This window comes from Indicator indicator, chromosome 5 (assembly GCF_027791375.1).
Source record: "Indicator indicator isolate 239-I01 chromosome 5, UM_Iind_1.1, whole genome shotgun sequence".
NCBI classification, from domain to species: Eukaryota; Metazoa; Chordata; class Aves; order Piciformes; family Indicatoridae; genus Indicator; species Indicator indicator.
The window spans coordinates 21,078,550-21,103,023 of NC_072014.1; the positions used below are offsets into that span (position 1 = coordinate 21,078,550).

The 24,474-nt window shown below is 36.8% G+C and overlaps 1 protein-coding gene across 1 annotated transcript; it reads left to right on the forward strand.

Annotated features, from left to right (window-relative positions):
- The first annotated feature begins 693 nt into the window (after positions 1 to 693).
- Positions 694 to 21,996, forward strand: METTL8 (methyltransferase 8, methylcytidine). The gene is made up of 10 exons (XM_054381111.1): positions 694 to 842; positions 5,281 to 5,372; positions 10,540 to 10,931; positions 11,446 to 11,495; positions 12,777 to 12,840; positions 13,173 to 13,312; positions 17,567 to 17,673; positions 17,767 to 17,832; positions 18,986 to 19,211; positions 21,922 to 21,996. Exons 1-9 carry the CDS (start codon positions 700 to 702, stop codon positions 19,198 to 19,200), a joined length of 1,269 nt encoding a protein of 422 aa, XP_054237086.1. The 5' UTR covers positions 694 to 699; the 3' UTR covers positions 19,201 to 19,211; positions 21,922 to 21,996.
- The last annotated feature ends 2,478 nt before the right edge of the window (positions 21,997 to 24,474 follow it).

Genomic DNA, 24,474 nt, shown 5'->3' on the forward strand with positions numbered 1-24,474 from the left:
TGCTGGCTACACACACTTGTTATCTTTTATTATTAATACTGTATAAAGAGATACCAAGAAAATTGGAATACAGAAATACAAGAGAGAATTTTGCATGTAATAGAAAAATCTCAAGTGCTTTATAATTTTGATTAGTGGAAATTCAACATTGAATACCATTCATTTCAAAGAGGGCATTAAACACGGATCAGGAGAATACACGGCAGATGTTTTGGAAGGCTTTCTGGTGTGTAATGTTTACACTTTGAAAGAAACAATATCTTGTGAAGATGGTTACCTGGTGAGAGGGATGAAAAATGTCAATCTCAATGACATTATAATACCCGCTAGAGCAGTTGTTTTCTTTCCTCTTCACTTTTTCACTCCTCTTCTTTAAAGGTACAGTGTTAAACTTGGTTTATTGTTTTAGTATGTATTTTTTTCCCCTCCTTGCTTGAGATGATACCAAGTAATAAGTAATTTATCTTTCAGCTGGTTTAATTTCCCTGTCTACTTTGGGATTACTTGGTCTTTCAGCACACTGAAGGGATATTGCTGTTTTCTCAAAAGCATTGAGATTGGTATTATAGTAAAAAATTATTACTAAAGTTGATATTGGTGTCTGATGATTTGACTGGTTTCTCATGTAAGTGACATGAACAATTAAGTTACAGCAAAACTGTAATTTGAGTTAATTGTGTTTTCAGGTCTCTGAACAAAATGAATTTCATTACAAGGCTTTCTGCTTTTTGTCTGAGGAAAGGCAAGATGCAGCAGAGGCACCAAAGTAGTAGAAGACCAGCTGTTCCACTTGGATCACGGATTTTAGCTGATCCTGCTAAGGTTTTTGAGCATAACATGTGGTGAGATGTTTCTTTAAGGCTGATTTTCATGTTTTTTTGTTTATTACTTGCTGTGATGAATGATGGGGTAGGTGTATATATATACCAGAATAGATGTTGAAAGGTCGTGGTAGAGAGAATTTGAGACTGTCACAAGTGAGGTTACATTTATGAGTTCTTAGTGATTTGGAGAAAAAGCTGCTGAGCAAGTAGTTAGCTAAGGCAAAATATTATAGATCAGTAAGAGTTGAGGATAAGCAGTCCATGTTATCATGGCAGAAAGTTACTAGTTAAGTACCATCCTGAATTAGAGCTGTATTATAAAATTGACACCATTTCAAAAACAAGATGTAAATTACTTATGTTCTTCTAAAAGCGTATTGAAGACATTACAGATAGTGCAGCTGAGATTTCCATTTCATGCACAATTGTCATAAAAAGTAAATAGAATCTTAATATAAATAAGCAATATAATAACAGAAAAAACATTAGCATGTAAATGTTAGCAAGAATAGGATTTGCCCTGATTTGCAGCAGTACATCTCCATCTCTGAAAGATATTTTTATGATTAATAGGGGCTCAGAAGAGAGTGTGAATGCTAGTCAAGACAGCAGGGAAACTGAGATTGAAAAGGCTAGGATTTTTGTCCATGGAGTGGAGATGAATACAAAGCAGTAAGTGATACAGGAAATGTTAGGAGGGTAGAAGAATATCTAAATCTATCCAGAAAGCAGAAGAATATCTATGTAATATGTTTGTAAACTGGGAATTCTTGTTCCTGTAGTTCATAACTGAAGAACAAGGAATATTTGATTGAAAGAGAAATGGGTAATTTAGAAGCTATATCAGAAATTATTTGCTACATAATTTTAAAATATATTTTTAATTCTGCCACACACCATTTTTGAGATCAAGGATTTAGTAAAATTAGAAAAGCAGGTAGATGTGGCTGATGATAACCAATCAGTAACATAACATAGGAGTAACAGATGAGAAGTTTCATGGCTTAAGTTTACTTCATGAAAGTTATGTGCACTTACACTTTCCTCAGAAGTGTCCCCTGCTGTCAACGGTCCAAGAAGTTACAGGACAAGCTTTTATTCTAAAATGGAATTTCCAACTTGCTGTATGTTAAAAATGTTACTCGTTTTAGTAATATTTGTCAATTGATCCGTGTTACTTTTTAATCTAAATTATTTCAAAAGTTTATTTTAGTAAAATTCTGATGAATATGTCATAAATACGCTTAAATGTCTTAAAAGACATTTTTTGGCTAGCGTATTTATGACAAATATAAAGATCTTAAAAGAAGAATGTGACACACAGGATTGTCTTCTGGTTAATAAATTATTTTTTTCATTTTAGTCTTTAAATTGGGACTTTACTTTATGAGGCAAGATAAGCAAATAGGTGTCACCTATTACTGTTCTCTAAACTAGACGTTCCCAGGGGAGGACCATGGGCTCCCCATCACATATTACCTAAGGCCAAATCTGAAGTTACCTATATTTCTTTAAGTTCCTTGATCAAGTAGGCTGGAAGATGGCTGGTTATTATATTAGAAGAGTGTAAAGTTTATCCCCATGTTTCAGAAATCTATACGTGGTGTATTTTTTAAGCATATTCCAGACCAGGGCCTCCAGGTAGTTGGAAAAATCTTCTACTTCTGTGAATGTTGGTTCAAAGGTAGTTTATCCAATGTAAGTAGAAAAAGATTTTAAGAAAAAGGCCCACCCTCCATCTGTAGCATTGTACTTCTATAAAATCCAAATTTGGCTTCATTTGTTCATTTCCTTCCAAATAACTGATGATGTGTAGTTTCAGTTTTCTTGCTAGCATTTGGTCTAATAGAGAGTCACTGAGTTATGATGCAGGTGGTTGGTATTGAAAGTTGGGATTGAAAGGAACAAGGGTGGATTTGCAGATTAATCTATGTAGCTCAGAAGGGAAAGCAGAGGAAACAATTTTTTGGTTTTGTATTGGTTTTTTTTTGTTTTTTTTTTTTAAGTTGGAGCATGCAAGGTTGCATGCAAGTTGTGAAGATCTTAATAAATCAAGAACCTGGATATGAAGTGGGAGGGTGGAGTGCATAGGTTCTTGGATCTTAAGATGGCTGAATCAGCAGGATTCTCACTAGGGCTGTAAGGAGGATCAGGATGACTGGTGATTGAGCTAAGCAGATCATGTAGGGTGATCATAAGAGATCCATTTTCCCTAGCATTGATGTATCAGGATTTGTGTCCTTTTGTTTTCCACTCATCTGTGATACTTTATAAAGTGGCATCCTTCTTTTTGCCTGGGTGACTTGGCAGGGAGCCAAGAGCCACTACCATTGCTGCTAGGAATACTGAGTGAATTAAATTTGGGTGCTAATGCTTTAGATATTTGCTGGGGTGCTTTTCTGCCCTTTTGAGGGAGAAATAATAAATGATGCTAAACATTGGAGCAAAAAATGTGTGAGTCTCTTCAGGTTAGTAATTGGCATGGTTTTAACATGTTAGTTTTCTGAAATAATTAAAACTTATGTTAGCAAACAAGTTAACGGAAAAGGGATAGCTTGAATAAGTTGAACTGAAAGTAACATTGCTTGACCTAATGTCAGGCCTACTCATGATAACAGTTCCTGGTGTGGTTAGGACTGATAGCTTGCTTTGCTGCTGTCAATGTTGATCTTTAAACACTTCTGTGTTTAAACACTTCTGTGCTTAGAATTCTGTGTTTTGTGTTCCATCTAGCCTATATTACTGAAGGAGCTGTTTCACTTGAGGCATGCAAACTGTGTATGTTGTTTGTGTAAAAACTGTGCTATGTCCCCTCTTTTGCAGACTTCAATCAGTAAGTGCTGCTGCACTCCTGTTTGGGGTCTTCCATATGGAAAATTTTAGAAAGGAGCCAAGAGATCTTTCTTCAGCTTTATGAATTTCCAAGGAGGGACAAAATGGAAAAAAGAAAAAAAGTTATTGATGAAGATGGAGGACTTAAGGCACCTGTAGTATAGCCTGTAGAACCCTTAAGGATTCTGACCAACACACAATAATGGATTCAAAATGATCAGATAAAGCTTGTAACAGAGCAAATCATAGAGTCAGCCCTTCTGACAGATAGTATTGCCATTAGAATAGTCATTGGTTTCAGCTGGCTAGAGTGGTCAAGGTCAAAACAGCAGCTAGGGCAGCAGGTCTTTCCAAGATAATGGCTGCCTCCAGTAGTGCTTTGGTTGTTCAGTTTTATTCTTCTACAGTATGTCTGTCAGAGCGTTGACACTGCACAGGAACATTTGGTATAGGAACAAATACAGGAAGGGGAGAGGCAACCTCCTGGGGACAATAATGAGAAATATTTCAGTAGAGATGAGGAAATCAAGTCCGTGGCAAGCAAATACGTAGCAATTAGTCTCCCACAATTAACAAAAGAGGAACAGTGAAGGTCTAACAATTAAATTACCTATGTCACCAAGCATGGAACAGGAAGATGCTCGTTAGCTTTCAGATCAATCAACTCTTCTCAGGTTGGCACCTTGTTCCTTTTCCCATAAGCCAATGGAATTTAAGTCATGGGCTTTTACTTAATTGGTTTCAGTAGGATTAGGATCTAATAGATTACTTGAATTATGTTACTAAATTAATCAGATTTCTAAAACTGTTCAGACTGGGCAATTTGGAGGGACAACTGATATGTGTTAAAAGCTGCCAGTAGAGTGTTTTTGGGCACTCCCCATTGGGGCCTGATCCAAACAGAATCTGTGGGAAGGCAATTCTGTCATCAGGGTCAGATCCTGGCTTGGTTCTGTAACCATTTAATGTAATAATAAAGCGTTTAGTTAACCACTTCAAGCAAATATAGGTAACCTAGACTCTGCAGCCATTGCAGCACTGCTTGGGTTTTCCTTAAGAAATGTCTTGTTCTTTTTTTATATGTTTCCTTTCTCTATTACCCAAATAAGTAAAGGCCTGTTAATCAGTTCTACCTGCTCCACTTGAATAGGTAGATTATATTCCTTGTTTCAGGAACAGCTCATTCCTTTGCTAAATGACCTTCGTCCTCATCATAAACATTAGTAATATGAAAAGTTTCTTGCATCAGGGTGTTTGTTAATAGATCTAGTACTATATCAATCCAAAATCAGTTCTAATGGGACACACAAACTACATTCCTATAAATACCTTCAATTTACAAGATATGAGTTAATCCTACTATTAAGGAAAAAAATGCATACTACTTCAGCCTCTTTGCAGCTGGAAGATTTTTCCTAATCACTTGAATTTTTTGCCTAACAAATAATTAATTTTTATCTATTGTACACTGAAACTTAGTTTTAAAATGTCAGTCTCCTTCTGGTCATTTGTTTGCATTCAGATGTATTTGAAAAAGTGTAGCTAATTTGTGATTGTTTTCCCTGGGAAAAAGAGATTATGGAAAATCCTATTTAAAGGCTTGTTCTTCAATTGCCTTTTGCAGGGACCACATGCAGTGGTCACAAGAAGAAGAGGAGAATGCCAAGCAAAAGGCAGCAGAGAACTCACTTGTGAAAGTCCAGTGGGATGACCAAGGTAACAAATTTATAACAGCATAAAAATTCCTATTTTAATGCTGTTTATTAAAGCATATTAAGATGCACTGAAATGCAGGAATGATCTTTTTATTTCTGCATTCTTTTGTCTAAATTTGTTGGTTGGGCTTTTTGTGGTGTTGGTTTTGTTTGTTTGTTTGTTTGTTTGTTTTTTACCTTTGTTGCCGCAAAAGATTGTCTTAGTTTGTGGTTTGGTTTGGTTTGTTTTTTTTCCTAGCAATCCAGTTACTTATTTGAGCAATTTTGTATTTGTAGGGGGTAATAGGCTTGATGTAAAATCAGTACATCATTATGATGCTGTTGTGAGTTCTTCCTCCTTTTGCAGTTCTTCAGGATAAAACTCCTGCTACACAGAACTGTTACTTCATCAAAGGCAATGAATTTGCAGCCAGCTAGGGTGCTGGGGATAAAAGCTCCCACATACAATATTCAAATGCTTTCTAATGATTTGTGGACTGTTTAGAGAGCTAGTGTTTGTACTTTGCACCGTATTTCAGTTAACTGCCATGAAAGTTGCACTGATCCCAGCTGGTCCCAACTTACTGCCTTGGGCACATTGAGCTGGGAGTGCTACATCATGCAGAGTCTGCTCTGTAAACCATACAGGAATTTTATGTGTGTCTTCAAAAGGAAAACTTAATGTATTCTGCATTTCTGAAAAATGATAACTAAGTTCACACTGGCAAATTAAACCCCAAGCTCTGCTAAAGAAGTATCAACTTGATAGTAACAGAAGACTGGATTTTTAATTTGTTCCCTTATTAAAAAGATACTCTGAAACAATTCTTGGATGTCTTGTCCCTCAGTTTACTTAATGTGTCTTGAACCTTTCAATTTAGATCGTGTCACTGTGATACGGCACTCAGTTTCACTGATGAAACTAGAGCTCATGGAGTTTATTGGAATTGCCTCTGAATGTGTCTTGGATCGTGTGCCCTTTGAATGTGTGGCACTTCGAATGTTCTGGGATTGTCATCCTGCCCTTTTCTGTTACCTCTCACAGTCCTTATCTAAATGCGGGAGTACAATGTTTGCTTTTCAAAAATGACATCTAGTATTTTCATTTGGTTTGTGTAAGAAGTTGAAAAAGGGCTCATGATTGAAAAGTAAGCTGTGTAACCATGTGGCTCATGGAACCTTTTATTCTTCATCTACAATCAATTAGAACTTAGTTTGTGCTGGTGAGAAATGGAATAATCAGGCATTTGTCTTTTGCCAAGAAATACAAGAATCCAAGAACATTCCCTGTGAATGCCCCTCTGTTTAGGACTTGAATAGGTGAGCACTGCTGATAGTGTTCCTTCAGAAAGCTTCAGCTTCATTCTGCAAATGGAAGTACATTTTGGCCTATTTGTGTAAACAATGAACTAGGCTGAAGCTAATGAGCAGGTTATTTTGGGGCTGTAGAAACTACAGTAAAGGGAAAAAGACAAGACACTTTTAAATGATACTATTATACCAGTAAAACAGCATAGTTCTGGTGAGCCTTGTTAAAACAAGAGATGTTAAACTGAATGAACTCATGATACAGCCTTTAGGAATTTGATTTACTTAGGAATGTGTCCATTTTCTTCTTGGCGTACATGCTGATGTATGAAAGATTCTGTTAAGGAGAAAAATCAGTTGACTAAGGGATGTTTTTATCTCAAAAGGTTATACGCTTATTAGTTTTGTCATTTTTACGTGCTTTGGAAAATTTAGCAATCAGGCTACTTAAATATACAAAATGGAAACAAAAGGCTAATAATAATGCAAGCATAATTATTGCACAGTGGTGCAGGAGTGACCAGTGAAAAGACTGGAAAGTAAAAAGTGTTCTGTTGCTTGAATCTATGTAAGACTTTAGCAATTGCTTTCCTTCAGTTCTGAAATCTGGAAAACTGAGCAGACTTGTAGAAAAGTAGTGACTATAACAAGGAGTTCTAATGATTTAAGAACCTCTGAATAGAAGATTTGGGGTTTATACTGAAGCTGAGCAATCTATGAAGGTGTAACTTATGCTATTGAAATCTGGTGTATATGACCTCAATGAACTCTGCACTTGCATTATGAAACAGGTCTGTACAATTACTCTGCTTGGCTGGGTCTTGCCCTTTAATGATACAGCTGGATGTATTAAATGTTGAATTTTAAAAATTATGCAGATTTCTAGGACAAGGCATTCTGCCACTTTCTTGCTACTTCCCACTGCCTGTCTGTGCCTCTAATGATAATTCTCAGCCTTATTTATTTCTGAAAAGCTGTAGTGAATTAGGAAATAGTATATTAAGTTTTAAATGGGAGTGGGAGAAATGCAGCATATATTTACTCTGTGCATTTTATTAAAAAAATTAATGGGTCAATATAAGTGAGTAGGGATAAAATGAAAAAGGCAACACACTATATGATCTACACTCAGCAAGAGACATCAGTTCTGTAAATGCTTTCAGAATGAAGGGAGGAAAAAAAAGCCAAGAAAAAGATTTGGTTTGATACTTAAGAGGGAGGAGGAATGGAGACATCGAAAAAGCTGTAAGAACTTTTTTTGTCAGCCTTCATTTGCAAGGGTTAACTGCAGTCCAGTGGCTAGCATAATCAGTGCTAGTGAGAAGGACGAAAGATCTTGTTCTTGTACTGAGAAAGAACAGGCTAGAAAGTACATCCATAGAGTATGTGGATGACTGGGAAAGCAGAAAAGGGAATATTTACTGTTTATAAAAGGGGAAATCGGAAAAGAATCAGAGAATTAGTTTCAGTTCCTGGAAAAATATTGGAAGAGATAATCCAGAGCTTGCAGACACGCAGTTTGGAAAAAGAAAGGAGAGATGAATAGCAGCCAACAAATATTTTTCAGGAATAAATCCTGTAAAATCAAACTCATTTTTTTCTTGATGAAGGTTACAAGCCCTGGGGATAGGGAAAAACTAGCAGGCATCTTGAAATTTATCTCTTGTGAAGCTTCTAACTTGCTTTATGTGACATTTTCATAAGCAAGTTAGGAAAGCTTAGAGCTAATGAATCTGCTTCCAGGTGAATGAATATTCCTAGAGATCATTTTAGAATGGAAAGCTGTGCTGGATAGAAAAACATTTTGTTCTATGTCCAGTTCTGTTTAGTATTTTCTTTAGTGACCTCAGGAAATGGGAGACTTGATATTAAGTGGTGTTTCAAGTATGGTGAAGAATAGGATTCTGGCAAAAAAAAAAAAAAAAAAGGAGCCAAAAGATGCAAGTTTGCCAAAAATAAGTGCAGAATGCTTTGCTTAGAATAATTCCTTGAAAAAATAGTAGGTTCTGGAACAATTGACTTGGTAGTCATTTTGCAGAAGATCTGAGGGTTGTGGTGAATCACTAGCTGAATCAGCAGTGTCATGCTGTTGCAAAATGGCAAGCTGGGAGTTATAAACAGGATTACAGCCTGTAAGCCTCATAAAATACTCCTTTTGCTCTGCAGTGATAATGCCTTTACCAGAATACATCACCAAAAAATAGTAAATCAATTGGAGAGAATCTAGAGAAGAAAAATGAAAATGCTCAGAAGTCTGAAAATCATGACTTATGTGTAAAAAAGGAGAGATTTAGGCAATCTAGAAAAAAGATTGCTTAGGAAGGCAAAGTAAAAGTCTTCAAATAAGTATATAACTATCATATAATAAGTATATAGGTGTTACAAAGAGGATTGAATAATCTTTGCTTTATCTACTTGGTTAATGTGACAAGAATGACTGAACTTAAATTGAAATGGGGAAATTTCAGGTTAGGTAGTGGAAAAGGTTTCTAACTGTACAGATGGTGAAGGACTGTAATATGTTACTGAAGAAAGTTGTCAAATCTGTATGAAGGTGGTATTTTAAGAACAAGTTGGACACTTTCTGTGGAGAAAGGGCATGAATTCCCTGACTGGGTGAAATCCCTTCCAGTCCTATTGTTTGACATTATAGCATTCACTTATAATGTTTTATGAACTAAGAGTTAACACAAAGTTGTATTGTAAGACTCTCTGAAGTGTTTTGAAAGTAAGAAAGCCAATATGCTGCTTCTGACTGTGTTCTTTTCTGTCAAAACTGTATTATTAAATGTTAAGAGTGAATTACAGTCTATTGACTATGCAGCAGCATTTACCACTCCAGTTCACAGAACTGGACTTCTAATTGATGGTGTTTTTTTTTAAATATGACTAGCAAGTAACAAATCTGCAGTTGTTCATAGTTTCATAAATCATGAAATTAATTTCAGTTTAATGTTTCTTAAATAGGAAAAAGATTGATACCTTTTGATTGGTGAGATACTGGGACAATTTGCCCAGGGAGGTGGTAGAAGCCCCATTTCTGGAGGTTTTTAAGGCCAGGCTGGTTGTGGCTCTGGGCAACCTGATCTAGTGTGAGGTGCCCCTGCCCATGGCAGGGGGGTTGCAGCTAGGTGATCCTTGAGGTCCCTTCCAAGCCTAACAATTCTATGATTCTATGATTGATTAAATGAGTTGCTTTTACAATTTGAGATGGGAAAACTTGTTTAAGAAAGAGAATAAGAGAGAGAGAGAGAGACTTACAGATTGGAAAAGAAAGCTAGAACTACTTTAATTACAACTATAAAATTAAGTATATGCAAACCCCTTATCAAATCCAGCCCCCTGGATGGCAGTTACATCACCATCACCAGTAATGCTGTGGCAGAAGTCCCAGGCTGAATTCAGCAGCAGATAGCATCTGGATTCTGGAACTTGATTCAGGTATTCATGGATCAGGATTGAAGGCATAGTGGATAGAGTAGTCCTTGGCACTGGCCGCTGAAGAAGAGAGTTAGACCCTTGTGATCCCTCAGCTTTATACTGCATGTGACATATATGGAATGGAATACCTTGCTGGCCAGTTTAGGGTCCTGTTTGCTCCTCCCTGCAGTTGCAGCCTTTTGCTCTGCCCCGCAAAGCAGTACAGCAGGTCTAGCAGTGACCTTGGCCTGCACACCAGTCCTTGGTAGTAAGTAGAGAGATTGAGTGTTATCACTACTGGAAGCAGACACCATCTGTGAAAATGTGCTGTTAATTCCAGAAAGTGCAGTTACTTAGAAGAGACTGAGCTGAAAAGTAAAATCACCAAAGAGAGTTCATTCTGTTCTAACTCAAACCAAGACACTCATATTCACCAAGTTTTTGTTTTGTTTTAATTTCAGATAAATATGAGAGAGAAGCCAGTCAATATTGGAATGAATTTTACAAGACACACAAAAATAACTTTTTCAAGGATCGCAATTGGCTGTTTCTGGAGTTTCCAGAAATTCTTCCTGAAAAAAAGAGAGAAGAGTTGAAAACAGAAGAAAGATCTCCAGAAGAAACAAAAATAAGTAGTATCAAGAGTTTTTCACACAAAAATGGAATGCTTGAAGAAGGAGAAAAATATCAGAAGAAAAATTATGGAAGTGGTTCTACTTCTGTACAAGAATACATATGTAATAAAACCCAAGCAAAATCTCTTACGGACAATCCTCAGGGCAAAAACTGTGAAGAGAAAGTTGGTAGGCTAGAATCCTTTCCTGGTAGCAATGCCACTTACAGAATATTAGAGGTAATGCACTACAAATATTCTACCCATCAGATACAACTCAAATTTCTCAAAAGCTGATAAAGAGGCTTAGTATGCATTTAGAAAGTAAAAATTTAGAATTTGATGTGCTACATTCACTTATGGCAGAAAGTTTCAGGGAAACCTTTGATATGGGCTTTGTTTTCCCTTTACAGTTTCTCCCAAACCAGAGTTTAGGGCTAGATTGTCAGATTCCATTTTCACTAGGAGTTGGGTTTCTGATTTCCTAAGGAAAATTCTGTCTTGAAGTACAAATGCTTGATGTGTTCTTACCAAATGGTGAAAGTGGATAAAAATATTGCATTTTTCATATGCAGTTTGAAAGAGATTCTTTCTTAACCTTAGAAAGGCACTGAGGTGAAATGTGGTCATAGAAGTGATTTGAGAATTGTGATGTGAGCTGTTTATCCCATTTCTGCCCCAACAGACCTTAAGTGTAATTGGTTTTACCTACCAAATAATGTGAGACAAAATTTTTTTTTCCTTTTGATTTTAGGTTGGTTGTGGTGCTGGAAACAGTGTCTTTCCTATATTGAAAGTTCTGTGGTATGTATGCTTGGTTTTCAACTGCAAAAGTTCTATTCTGATCTTGTTCATTTTTTTCAAATATTATTAGTAGGCCAGTGCTACAGGAAGTGTTGAGTGTACTGGTTTACTGAAATTCTGAATTCCTTGCAGATCTCAGATGTTAGTAGCATCAGTACAGGATACTTCTCATGCTCATCAACCCTAGTCTTGAAGGGAAGGTTTGTCTTCAGGTGCATTCAGACTGATTTCTTGTAGTTAATCTGAGGCAGGTGAACTATGCTCTTGTTTTATCTGTCATCATAAAGCTACCAGGTATCTCTTCAGAAGATCACTGTCAGAGAGGGTAGATAATGGCATGGGATCTACTGGTAAGAAGTTACTTTTTTACCAGAAATGTTACTTCTGAATCTGAATGATGCATTTTGTCAGGTTTTAGTGTCAAGGAAGGCACAAGTCCTGTATTGCATTATTTAAATCTCTGAAACATTTTAATCCACTTGGCTTCCAGTTTTAGAAAAAGCTGGTAGGACAGCTGTGTATAATAGTGCAAGATACTACGGGCACTCTGTTCAAGATTTCAAATATTTTCTGAAGAGAGATTAATTGATCAAAATCTTGGTACGTTTCTCAACTTTGTTTAAATGAATATTTTGGGGGTGAGAAAAATTTCTCCCTAGTTACTAGTGTCTGATGAAAGGTATAAGGAAATTTGCAACTGCCTTATTCTTGAATGGGAAAGGAAGGATAAATTGTTACTCATCTTGGCTTACAAAACAAAGGGAATTATGGAGGGAGACAACCAATACTGCATCTAATCAAAGGCACAGCAAGGTGACACATGGGAACCTGAACCACCAGAGCTGTGGATGATTTTTGCAATACTCCATGCCTGCCCAAATCATATTGCTAATTAAATTGCATACATGGGTTAATGATAGAGACTTACTGCAGTGCTTCTGTAAGAAAATGTGACCTATTAATGTGAATTTATGTAATGCAACACCAGGACATTCTCATCAGTCCTGACAGCCCTGTGTGACCTTCTTTTCCTTTTCACTTCCTCCCCAACAATGCTATAATTCTCCTTTTTATACTAAGTGCCTTTTGGTTTTCGTATGAATTTGTCTGCCCTATTGGTTCATTACAACCTATGTGGCTTTCCATGTGCTAGACATCAATAGGGTATGCTTGATCAAACCTGTGGAGAGCCCCAAAGGGCCCTCTGTAGTTTCATGAACACTGATGTAGACTTTCATCTTTTATAATAGTAATTTTTTTAACATTGGTTTTGTTTTCTAGCAGTACACCTGGAACCTTTCTGTACTGTTGTGATTTTGCTTCAGGAGCAGTGGAGCTGGTAAAGGTAATTCATATGCTTGCTTTAGACTACATTATAAGCTGTAATTCAGGAGGCTGCCAGGAAGCCATCTTCATGAAAAAGAATGTGATTGCTTTGACAACTTTTAAGTGAAGTTTTCAATATTCCAAAGAACAAAGTCTTACTCTATGCAGAGAGGAATGAATGCCATCACTGAGCTTTGCTTCTCAGCTTGAGTAAGATACTGGACAGAATAGGCTTTTATATGAGATGTTTTACAATGCTGAATAATGGAAGAAAAAAAGTTTCTTGAGTCACAGTAAACGTATTAACTGCTAGTGTTCTCTCTATACCTGTTTTTATCTTTTTCTTGACAGTCACATTCGTCCTACAATTCAGCCTGGTGTTCTGCCTTTGTTCATGATGTGTGTGATGATACTTCACGCTATCCTTTTCCAGATGAGACCCTGGATGTCATTCTCCTTGTCTTTGTGCTCTCTACTATTCATCCTGACAGGTAAATGGAGACTAAAGGGCAGAGCAACTGGGTTACTGGAGGTTTTCAAGAATAGCAAAAGATGATGTTGAATATTTACTTTATTATTTAGTAAGCTATGATAAATACAAACCAAGGTATTTTAAATGCTGTTAAATACAAACCAAGGTATTTTAAATGCTGTTTCCCATTTTCAGACTTCAAGAGAAAAGCTGATAAGGCTAATTCATTAGTGAGCCTCCTGCCTCCATCAAAATACAAAGGTTGTAATGTAACTATTAAAAGAATTAGAAGTGATAGTGATTCAATAAAATTAAAAAAAAATCTAGAAGGAAATTAGTGATCAAACCCAAACATTCATGATTTAACACTTCACAATTTGTCCATAAAGACTTAGGTTGCTGATTTAGCCACATGCAAATACTTACATGCAGGCCTTTTAAACCAAAATGCATCAGGAATTTTGTAACTTGTTTGGATTAAGAAAACTTGATCTAATTTTTATGCAGTCTTATGCTGAGTGCTGTAAGCCTTGCTACTAATGCATCTCAATGTCTAATGAAGCACACTTTATGACTCTTAAGGCTGACTGATTGTGCAAATGTTCTTTTTTTTTTAATGGGGAAAAATGCAAAATAGGGCATGCAAGTTAAACTCCTTAACTCTTCCTTTAACTAGATTTTATGAAGGGAAATACATGCTGTATGTGTGGTAATAGATTTATTACTTTAAGAATGTCATTAAAATCGGCTTGGAAACAGAACAGTATTTGCCTGAGTCTGAGAACTGTTTCCCTGCCTTGCTGCCCAGGTTATTAATGATTAGCTTTTCAGAAAAATCTTTCCCCATATAGGATATTCTCCTTCCTGTTTGTTCAGAGATGATCCCATGAGTCATGCAAAGCCTGAGTCCAGATTTCAAAAACAATTCAAGCAGTAGATTTCAGATCTCTGTAATTGCAGTGATGCTGCCTGGAAGAAATTGGACAGTAGAGATGCATTAATTCAATTTCTTTGTAGAAGCAGGCATCATAGGACCATTTTGGTTGGGAGAGACCTTTTGGATCAAGTCTAAGCATTAATCTAGCACTACCAAGTCATCACATTCCTCAACACCACATCTACATGTCTTATAAATGCTTCCAGGGATGTTGACCCCACCACTTCTGTGGGCAGCCTGTTCTAGTGCCTCACAACCATTTCAGTGAAGAAAATTTTCCTAATATTGAATCAAAACTTCCTCTGGCACAAATTGAGGCCACTTTTTCTTATTCTTTTGCTTGTTACTTAAGAGAAGAGGCCAACGTCCACCTTGCTCCAACCTCCTTACAGGTAGTTTTAAAGAGTGAGGTCTCCAGTCAGCTTCCTTTTCTCCAGGCCAAACAGCTGCAGTTCCCTCAGCCACTCTTCAGAGGACTTGTTCATATTATTCAAGATTTGGACCCACCATTGATGAGTACAGTAGGACAGTCACTGCCCTGGTGGCCACACTATTTTTGATACAAGCCATGATGCTGTGGTCATTCTGGGCCACCTTGGCACATTGCTGGTTCATATTCAACCATCTATCAACCAGCATCCCCAGGTCCTTTTCTGCTGGGCAGCTTTCTAGCTGTTCTGCCCCAAGCCTGTGGCATTGCATGGGGTTTTTGTGACCTAAGTGCAGAACCTGGCACTTGGTCTTGTTGAACCTCATACAAGTGACCTCAGTTCATCAATCCAGCCTGTCCAGGTCCCTCTGTAGAGTCTCCCTACTCTCAAGCAGGTCAACACTTCCACCTAACTTGGTGTCATCTGCAAACTTCCTGCTGGTGCATTTGATTCCCGTGTCCAGATCATTGATATAAAGATATTAAACTGAATTGACCCCAATACTGAGCCTTGAGAACACTGCTTGTGACTCCTTTCGCTGCAGACAGTTTCTCTAGGAGAATAGTGTGGGAAACAGTGTCAAAAACTTTTCTAAAGTCTGGGTGTGCACAGCCCTAATGTGCACAGCCTTTCCCTCATCCACTAAACAGGTCATAGAAGGACATCAGGTTCATCAGGCAACACCTGCCTTTCATAAACCCATGCTGGCTGAGTCTGATTGCCTTATGGTCCTGTATGTACTGCATGATGGCACTCAAGATGATCTGCTCCATAACCTTCCCCCATTCTTGTGGATGGGTGTCACTTTTGCTAACCTCAACTGGGACCTCCCTGCTTAGATCATGGCTGCTGATTAATGATGTAAAGGAGCACTTCTGCCCGCTCCTTCAGTACCCTTGGGTAGAGTCCATCCAGCTCCATAGACTGGTGGGTGTCTAAGTGGTGTAGTACATCACTGGCCATTGTTTCTTGAATTATGGGGATTCTATTCTGCTCCTTGTCCCCACTGTCCAGTCAGCTGGGTTCTCCAATAACTGGTCCTGCTACTAAAGACTGAATTAAAGAAGGCCTTTTTGTCATCCTTGGTCCCTGTGTTTCCCACCTCATCCAATAAAGGATGGAGATTCTCCTAAGTCCTCCTTTTGTTGTTAATGCATTTATATTCAGATGTCTTGTCAGAATTTTGTTGAGTCTTTTCCTATTAGTCATTTGAGAATGTTTTTATCTCTTTCTTTCCCCATGTCAGCATCTAAAGGCTGGCATGGATGCTTGTGTATGTGTGTATCCCCATAAAAATTTCCATGTAATTACCTGTGTTGTAAGACCTACTTTCCAAAGATTTGTTAGTTATTACTGTCATCTTGTAGAATTAAAACAACTGCATAAAAGCAAATGTAATCCAGATATATCTTGCTCAGTATACATTCTTTTCTGGAAACTTTGGGAAATTAAAAAGCAAACCAAGAGAATGATGATGCAGAACTTATGCACTTGAGAGACTTGACAAATACATGAGGAACACATTTGTATTCAGAACAATGGTTACTTAGTGCTTTCTCTTCAGGCTATTGTGTTTAGTTTTTAATAATTGCTACTTTTATACCCCATTTTTAACACACTTCAGTTCTGTTAGAAGTTCCCTCTTAAAAGTTGGTAGCAAAATTTGAAAGGTATTAAGCTTTCTTCGAGCTATATAATTAACATGCTCTAGTCCTACAGGATGAGATTTCTAGTGGGTTTTTTTTTTCTGAATGTACATTTTTGTTGTGTGCACAGAACTTATTTACATAGGTGAAGTCTCTAAATCTGTCTCTAAATCTTGAACAGTCTCTTATTTTCAGGTGGTTCTGCCTTTTCTGTCTGGCAACACACTTGATTGCTTGTGTTGAGCATTAGTGAAAAGGACAACTTTTAAAGCACTTAGCTTCCTCTAAAGGAATTCCATGCTTAAAAAGTCTATACTGCTTTTTAGGTTTGATTGTTTGGAAATATGACAATCTTTTCTGCTGAACTACCTCGTAATTCTGTTGCTTAAGTGTAGGTGAGATGCCTGCACTGGTGCTGCATAAGGACCAAATTGCATTATTGCTTGAGTTCTGATACTCTTGTGGCAAGGCCACCTGAGAAACAGTGATGTATAAAGGTGCTCTCTTGGTACACATAATGGTATGCTGATTTTGTATAGTTAAGAAGGACTTGACCTTCTTCACTCTTTTCAGATACAGCACCCTGCCTTTCTTTTCCATTCATTTAGCATTCTCTCTGGCTCCACATCTTCTACATGGTTTGTCTGCTTCCTTGTGGGAGAACATGTTGAATTGGGGAAGTGAACTTTTCTACCTTGCAGCCTGCCAGGTGCAGACTGCCTTTTGTGGTCTTTCATGAATGTGGAAAACCTTCAGTTTATTCTGAAAGAGTGAGGCAAAGCCAACCCATTACTCATTAGCAACATTTGGCAAAGTAATGCAAATGTATTTTATAAGAAGCTCCAAGGTAAGGTTAAAAAGTGAGAATGAAGATTCTGTGTTCTAGCGAAGGAGAAAGATTACTCTGTATGGTACCTACTCCTGTCATACATACTGCAGGCTGGTGTATCTTGGTGACGAATAACTGGTGTTATACACCACTAAGATTCACAAACTTGGAAGCGTTTTGGAGGATGCAGACTTTCCTCTAACCAGCAATATCTCCAGTTCTCCCAGACTGGATTCCTCTTTCCAACCTCAACAATTAGGTGAATAGGATTTTTGGTAAAGAGTTCTTCCTGTTCACTAGTGCCTGGATTTCTATAGTAAATATAGGCACTTCTAGCTGTAGTTTTCAAAATGAATGTATATTCTAAGCATCTAGAAAAAAAAATCAGTTTTGTTTGCAAATTTCACCAGTATCCTCTCTATCTTCTAAGGATGCAAGGGGTTGTAAATAGGTTGGCTAAACTACTGAAACCTGGAGGAATGTTGTTATTTCGAGACTATGGAAGATATGATACAGCACAACTTCGTTTTAAAAAAGGTAATTTCTGAATGTTTTTGTAGTTCGTTGTTCATTTTAACTTTTTAATCAAAAAGTTACATGTCCATTTTCATTACTGCTCTGATCTCTTAGGTCACTGCTTGTCAGACAATTTTTATGTACGAGGAGATGGAACCAGAGTATATTTCTTTACTAAAGGTAAGAAATGGCATATTTTTGTAGAAAGGGTTAAGTGCCTCTCAAGATTATTTGAATTATGAAAACTCATCTTAGAAATTTAAGGAAGGTTTTACTGGCTTTTACTTTTCTTTTTCTGCTTTTACAAAGCCCAAAGATAACTACTGAAAGGAAAAATCGCCTTTATGTGTACACTCGTTGCATCTGGGGCCTGCAAAATTGCTTGCAGACATTACTGGAAATTTGTCTAAGTATCTTGTGCTTAATGGGATGCTTCCATTTTGCTATTTAGAGATGTACTTGATTTCTTTCTTAAAATTGAAATAAATGTGCTTGGAAGGACAGTTTGTAGCAGTGCTCTGATACTTTGCTCTGCAGTGTTGGTATATATGAGCTATGAGGCTGCTCTTTCTGCAGGAGCTAAATTTATATTCCTGATTATGGATACTATTGCACTTTGCCTGTCCACTCCCTTGGTTCTGTTGGCAGTAAGCTTAGACTGGTATATTTCAGCCCAGCTACTGGGAATTGTGAAAGTGAGCATCACAATACTTTTTTTTCTCATTTTAATGTTTTATTTTTTCTTTTACCCTCTGCTGCCTAGATTTACAAGCAGTAGAGATGGATCAGGATTTATCCCAGCCTGAGTAATTTTTAAGTGAGAAAGAGAGAATCTGGGATTATATATGGGAAATCACTTGAACTCAAAGAGCCTTCTCAATTTTTGAATCTATTGTTTTGTACTTACTTATGACAAGGAAACTTTTCAAGAGGTACTGACTAGAGAAATAATGGCATAAATGTGTGGATTGTCATTTTCAGACGTGAAAGCACTTTATCTCAATAATATGAGAACAGTGACCAAATAGCATGCATTTGTTTTCCTCAACTGTGGCATACTGAACCCTCTGAAGAAAGGTTCTATGGATGCCATGAGTAATAACCAAAGTGGACCTCAACATAATGTTTTTTAGTGTAATGTAAACCAAGAGCTGAGAAAGTGAATCTCTAACAAAAGTCTTACAGGCAGTTTCCTTGATCTTTAAAATCAATATATTCAATTCCATCTTTGGTTGACTGCAGGTTGTTAATTACTGCATTCTACAAATGTCTTTTTTTTCTTTTTTCTTTCCTTTTTTTTTTTATTACAATGATTTTTCATATGAGAAAATAGATGAGGTATGGAACATGTTCAGCTTGGCTGGATTAACTGAAGTACAGAATTTAGTTGATCGGCGATTGCAAGTAAACAGGAAGAAAAAAGTGAAAATGCAGCGAGTTTGGATACAAAGCAAATTCCAGAAACCATTGCTGCTGTCTCTGAATAATTCTGAAGAAACCACCAAAGGCACACTTACAGATAATTGTACAATGAACTCCAGAAACTGAAGAAAGTTTGAGTATGTATAGTTCCTATAAATCTTGTGCTAGCCACTGAAAGGAGAAATACATTGAACTAAAAATCTTTCCCTGTTTTTTTCTTTTTCTTTTTTTAAATGTATGTGTGTGTGGAAATAAAAAAGGCGTTTCTGACATGCTTTATAGGCAAAAAAGTGATATACACAACTGTATTTCGGCTTTGAGGGGAAATTGCTTAGTGCATAAATAATGAAGACAAAGTCTCTTTCTGGTTTGAAATTGTCATTTCGTACTAACCACATGTGATATGCATAGGTATCAGATTAGTCAATGATTGTGTCCTCCACTGTGATTGACTTACTGCTCTGAAGTCTCTGTATTCCATCTACGTGCTCATCAGAAGCAGGCCAAACTCAAGTTTCTGTAGCAGCTTACTGACATATATTTAAAGTGCCATAGATTGTGAACTGAACATCATGTATAAAAGAGCTACTAAAATGCCAAACTAGTGCTGAAGCCAAATAGTGAACATTTACCTGGATAAATACAAGCATCATTTTTATGATACATCAGTTATGCTAGATGGAGGATCAAAAAAGAGTAGTACAGAGTACCTTTTATTAGTATTGTTATAAGGTAATTTTACAGAGAGAGGTTGCTTTCTTAGGGCTTAGAAAAAATAACAGTGTTTTTGCATGGACCCTGTGGAGAGACAGTAAAAGGACAGGGCTACACTAGGATATCAAGTGCTTTTAAGAAGAAATCCAAAATGGAAACACTCTTTTCAGATGTAGGCTGTTGAGGTAGTATTTTTAAGATACCACTTCTGCTAATTAAATATAATTGTACAATCACTTGGTGAGAAGGAGGAAAGGACAAGAAATGGGTGAATTAATAAACCAAATCTTTCCAGTAAGGATAGAGGATGCATGTAACACATAACATGGCTGCAATTTTGAGTACCATTAATATAGTGACGCTCAAAGTCTCTTGCTTTTGTTTTAGTCTGAAGGTTAAGCATGTCACAATTGACAACTTATTTTTTGCAAGTTGTTAGCTGCTAAGCTAAGTAGAACTGATTGGCCTCTAGGAAAAAAAAATCTACATTTAGATGGTAGGTATCTTCATCCCCTTTGACAGATGAGGAACCTGCTTAATTTCCATAAACCTAGATCTGTTTCAAGTAAGAGATGCAACAAGGGGTCTTTGAAGTTAAGGCCTGATCCTTCATTTGTGGGATATTCTAAACTCCTGTTAGAGTAAGATACTGTTTTATGAATTAAATGACTTGGGAAACTTCAGTTAGCAATGGTATTACTTGAACGTGCAATAAAACTGTTATGGTATCAATCTTTGCTGTGTTTTTTCAACCCCCAAGTCTTAAGATACTGTAGCATCTGCATGGGAAATGTGAATAAATACCTGCTTATGTCTTAACTAGGTTGCTACCCTGTGCTATTAATGGTGACTTCTGAGTGTGTAATACCTTTAAGTACAAAGCGTTTTCAGTTGTAGAATTTTCCAGGGGAGTGATAGTGATGACAAGCTTTAGAGCATCATGCAGTCTTATTCATGTGTGTGATGTAGATTTTCCATGTGTAGAGGCTAATGAAATGTTTGCTTTGACTTTTACACTGATATGTTGATTCTGGCAAGATTTTAATATGCCATGTTGTTAATTTAACAAAAATGTGACATCGAAAGAAACCAAACCCTGAATTCAGTATGACCTTGAGCAAAACTGGCTACATCTCTTCCATACCTTGCAGCATAAGTATTGGCTGCTGCTTTTAGAATAATGGTGTCTGGTTTAGAAGCAATAAGATCAGCTACTATTTTTAATTGTAGCATATCCACTGTAAAGTGAACTGTAACTAGCCTGAATACTTGTAAGATTGATAGAAGGGGAAACGCACAAAAGCATGGTTGCCAATAAGAACTTTTGAATTTGAGTAGAACTTTCTGTATTTTGGCTTCATGACCTTTGAGTTTTCAAAAATCTTAATCAATTACATGTTTTTAACATACTTTTTAATTATCTGTATTAGTTGGGAAAACTCATATTACAGACATGGCAAAAGAAAGGCTAGTAGAACTACTGAAATGAAAGAAGACAGACATAGACAACTATAGAGGAAGTGCAGTTTAAAGTGGCTTACCGTTAATTAATTTCTGGGGGAAAGAAAATTTAGGATATGTCAAACAAAGTGTTTCCAGCATAGAAGAAGGTTGGAAATTTCACTTTTGAAATCTGAAGTTACTCCTTTAATCAGATATATATTTGAAATATCTAACTGTATACATTTATAGAAAAACACAATATGTAACTACTAAACATTTTTATTGGTAGTTGCAGATTATTTTTTAAATTTTTATTTTGGTTCAGCATAGCATTCTATGCTGTTGAAGCAGAATTGTGAAAGTATACAAATGGCCTATCACCATATTGATAAACATTCTTAGCAATTAGGTAATCTTGTTAGAATTGAGCTTTGGCTTCATTGGCTTTGGCTTGCCTTATTAATAGTGTATAATTTTTGCCCATCTACGCTTGTATTGCTTTGCTTTTATGTATACCTATACACGAAAATGGTACTTACTGGTTTAGACCTTGCTTAGTTTTTAAGCAAGTACAAGACAGACGTAAATTATAGAAAGCAACCAACCTTTCTTCCTATGCTAATTGCTAAGAATGTAGTCCATAACAATTAACTCTTATTAAAAATGTGTTGTGTTTTTTTTGTTCCCCAGCAAAACCAAAGCAAGTGCTTGTGCCGTATCTACAAGTCCACTGAATCTGAAGAGGACCACTGAAATGCAGGGCAGACGGAGAGACAGCAGGGACTCTTAGTGACACTAGGGAAAAGTTTCTTGTATGAGAAATAGCCAATGAAGCATTGGAATGCTACGTTGTAGAGTAGGACTTGGTGATCCTGAGGGTCTATTCCAACCTGAATGTTTCTGTGATACTGTTTTGTTTGCTCACCAGTCAGCTAATCGGCAGATTCTGCTGTTTATTAATGACTAAATATTTCTAATAAGCCATCTTGAAATTCATATTAAACACCAGTGGAAACCACTTACCATAAATACTGCTACTCCTTTTTGGTTTGTGGTGTGATCTTTATTCACTGCTTTTTGAACGGTTGACATACACCCATTTCCCCAGTAAGCAATTAAGCAGTTTCCACAGGAGCTATATACATGGCATTTGCAGTGAAGTTTGGCTGGGTTATGTCTAGGGTTGAAGCAAGAGGGTTTTATTTCCTTCTGTACAGAACAGATTGCCTTTTTTTTTTTTTTTTTGTGGGAATGAAATGAATTATATAGATTCTAAATTAATACAGTGTTATTTGCTGTATTTTTTTATTATTTTAAACCAAATATATTTCAGGGTATGCTGTTTTTAATGGCAATGATAATAGACAGCATTCTCATAAGGAGTGGTTGAACAACCTTGGAAATAAACCATGAATACATAATAATATTAATCATTGCTATTGTTAAATAATACAGGTCACTGCCTTTCAGTGTTTGTAAACTTCTCTTCATGTTTGGAACAAAGATTGGACATGAGAGGGTTTTTTTTCTATCAGTTATGTGCCAGTTGCCCTCCTCAAGAATCAGCCAGAAATTGGACAAATCTGTCTGCTAAATGCAATTGCAGTTAGTATATACTCAGTAAGAAATACATAGTTTGCCCTGGGCATCTTAATAGTCTCTTTGCAGTGCCTGCTGGTCCGGGCATATCATGCATAGACTGAGCTTTGAGCCAAGAAGGGAACTTCCCTGTCCAGTGATCGTTCTCCACCATTTGTTATTACCAAGCAACAAAAAGGACTTGCCTGATTTGAAAGCAAGAGCCATACAGGCAGGAGGGGGAGGAAGATGAAGATGCAGCACAAAGGCAGACAAGAGTAATGAGTGTTTTTTCTGGGAACTAAGGTAAAAACAAGGCTTGGTTGGACTGAAAAAAGCAACAAGAAGGAGATGCAGAACAGGGAACTGAGGAACAGAACACCATGGGCATCGTATAGGGAGATGTATAACAGAAGACAATGTGGCAGGGTGAGAACTGAAATGAAATAGAGGTAGCAAGAGGAAGAAGCAGACTGATCTGTCACAGAAGCAGGATGAAACCCAGCTAAACAAACAAATGGGACTAGGGATTTGAGGTGGAGAGACCTATCTTCAGTCTTTTCCTCCCAAGTGGTAATGTGTTTTCACATCTTAGTGGAATATTATAGGCTTTGTTTTTCATCCATATGTGCACAATGTATTTTGATTTATTACAAAGATGGAATGTTCCATTTGTTGCAGTTTATATGTGCTATGCACTTGTTTGCAACAGTGCAGGCAGGGTTATGATACACCTGCTTTTGTTTTTTCCTTAGGGAACAATGTTTTTACCTTCTTTCAAGTAGAACTCTATAGTGACAGAAACTACACTTCTTACCTCCTGCAATGCAAATACCAAAGAGTAACAGAAGTGTCTGCATCCTGATTGTGTTCAGTTAAGGTAGGACAATTAAATTTACTCCATATATTCTGGTGTTGTCATATTTAAATCAAGACTATTTCTGCAGGTTATCACCTTGAAGTGCTTCCCAATCTCAGTTTCTGTTATATTTGCATCTGTTCAACAGAACTTAAATGGATTTATATAAGATAGAAATATAACTTGAAAATAGCAGAATGATCTTTAGGTTTTATCTGGGATTACAACAATTTAGAAAGGGAATATGGTTGCAGGGGAGCACTCATCCAAGAGGCTGAAAATCTATGTTGTTTGAGGTGTAATGTACATCATCAAGAATATTAAACCTAATATCTGTATTACAAAGCTTCATATACTTAATGTAAGCCAAAATTAGGTTGTGAGTTGGTACTGTGAAACAGAAGCTGACAACACGGTAGTCCCATTTCAGAGGATATTTCATTGATCATGTTACTGTGGTTTTGAAGGGAGCACAAAAGATTAAGAGAGCGAGTTAGTTTAATGATGGCTAAAACCTACTGTTAACATATGCAATTTAATAAATGCTCAAAGAATAATCTGAGCATTCCTGTGTATTGATACTAAAAAAACTAAAAGAAACTAAAAATTAAAAGAAGAGACTTGGTGTATGCTGCTATAAAAGCAACCAAAATGTTAAAATTTGTAAATGTAATGTAAAAATAGAATGCTATTTATTTATAAATGAGATGTAAGACTAGAATGCTCTGTAGCTACTGCATAAACCCAGTGTATAGTCTTCTCTGCTGTATGTCTTTTCATCTAGAAAAAAGATGCAGCGGAAATCA

Coding starts and splice junctions, on each gene's coding strand:
- METTL8 (XM_054381111.1), top strand. CDS start 700: ATGAATTTCATTACAAGGCTTTCTGCTTTTTGTCTGAGGAAAGGCAAG. Junction 11,496..12,776: donor CCTATATTGAAAGTTCTGTG/GTATGTATGCTT, acceptor TTTGTTTTCTAG/CAGTACACCTGGAACCTTTC. Junction 17,674..17,766: donor ACAACTTCGTTTTAAAAAAG/GTAATTTCTGAA, acceptor CTGATCTCTTAG/GTCACTGCTTGTCAGACAAT.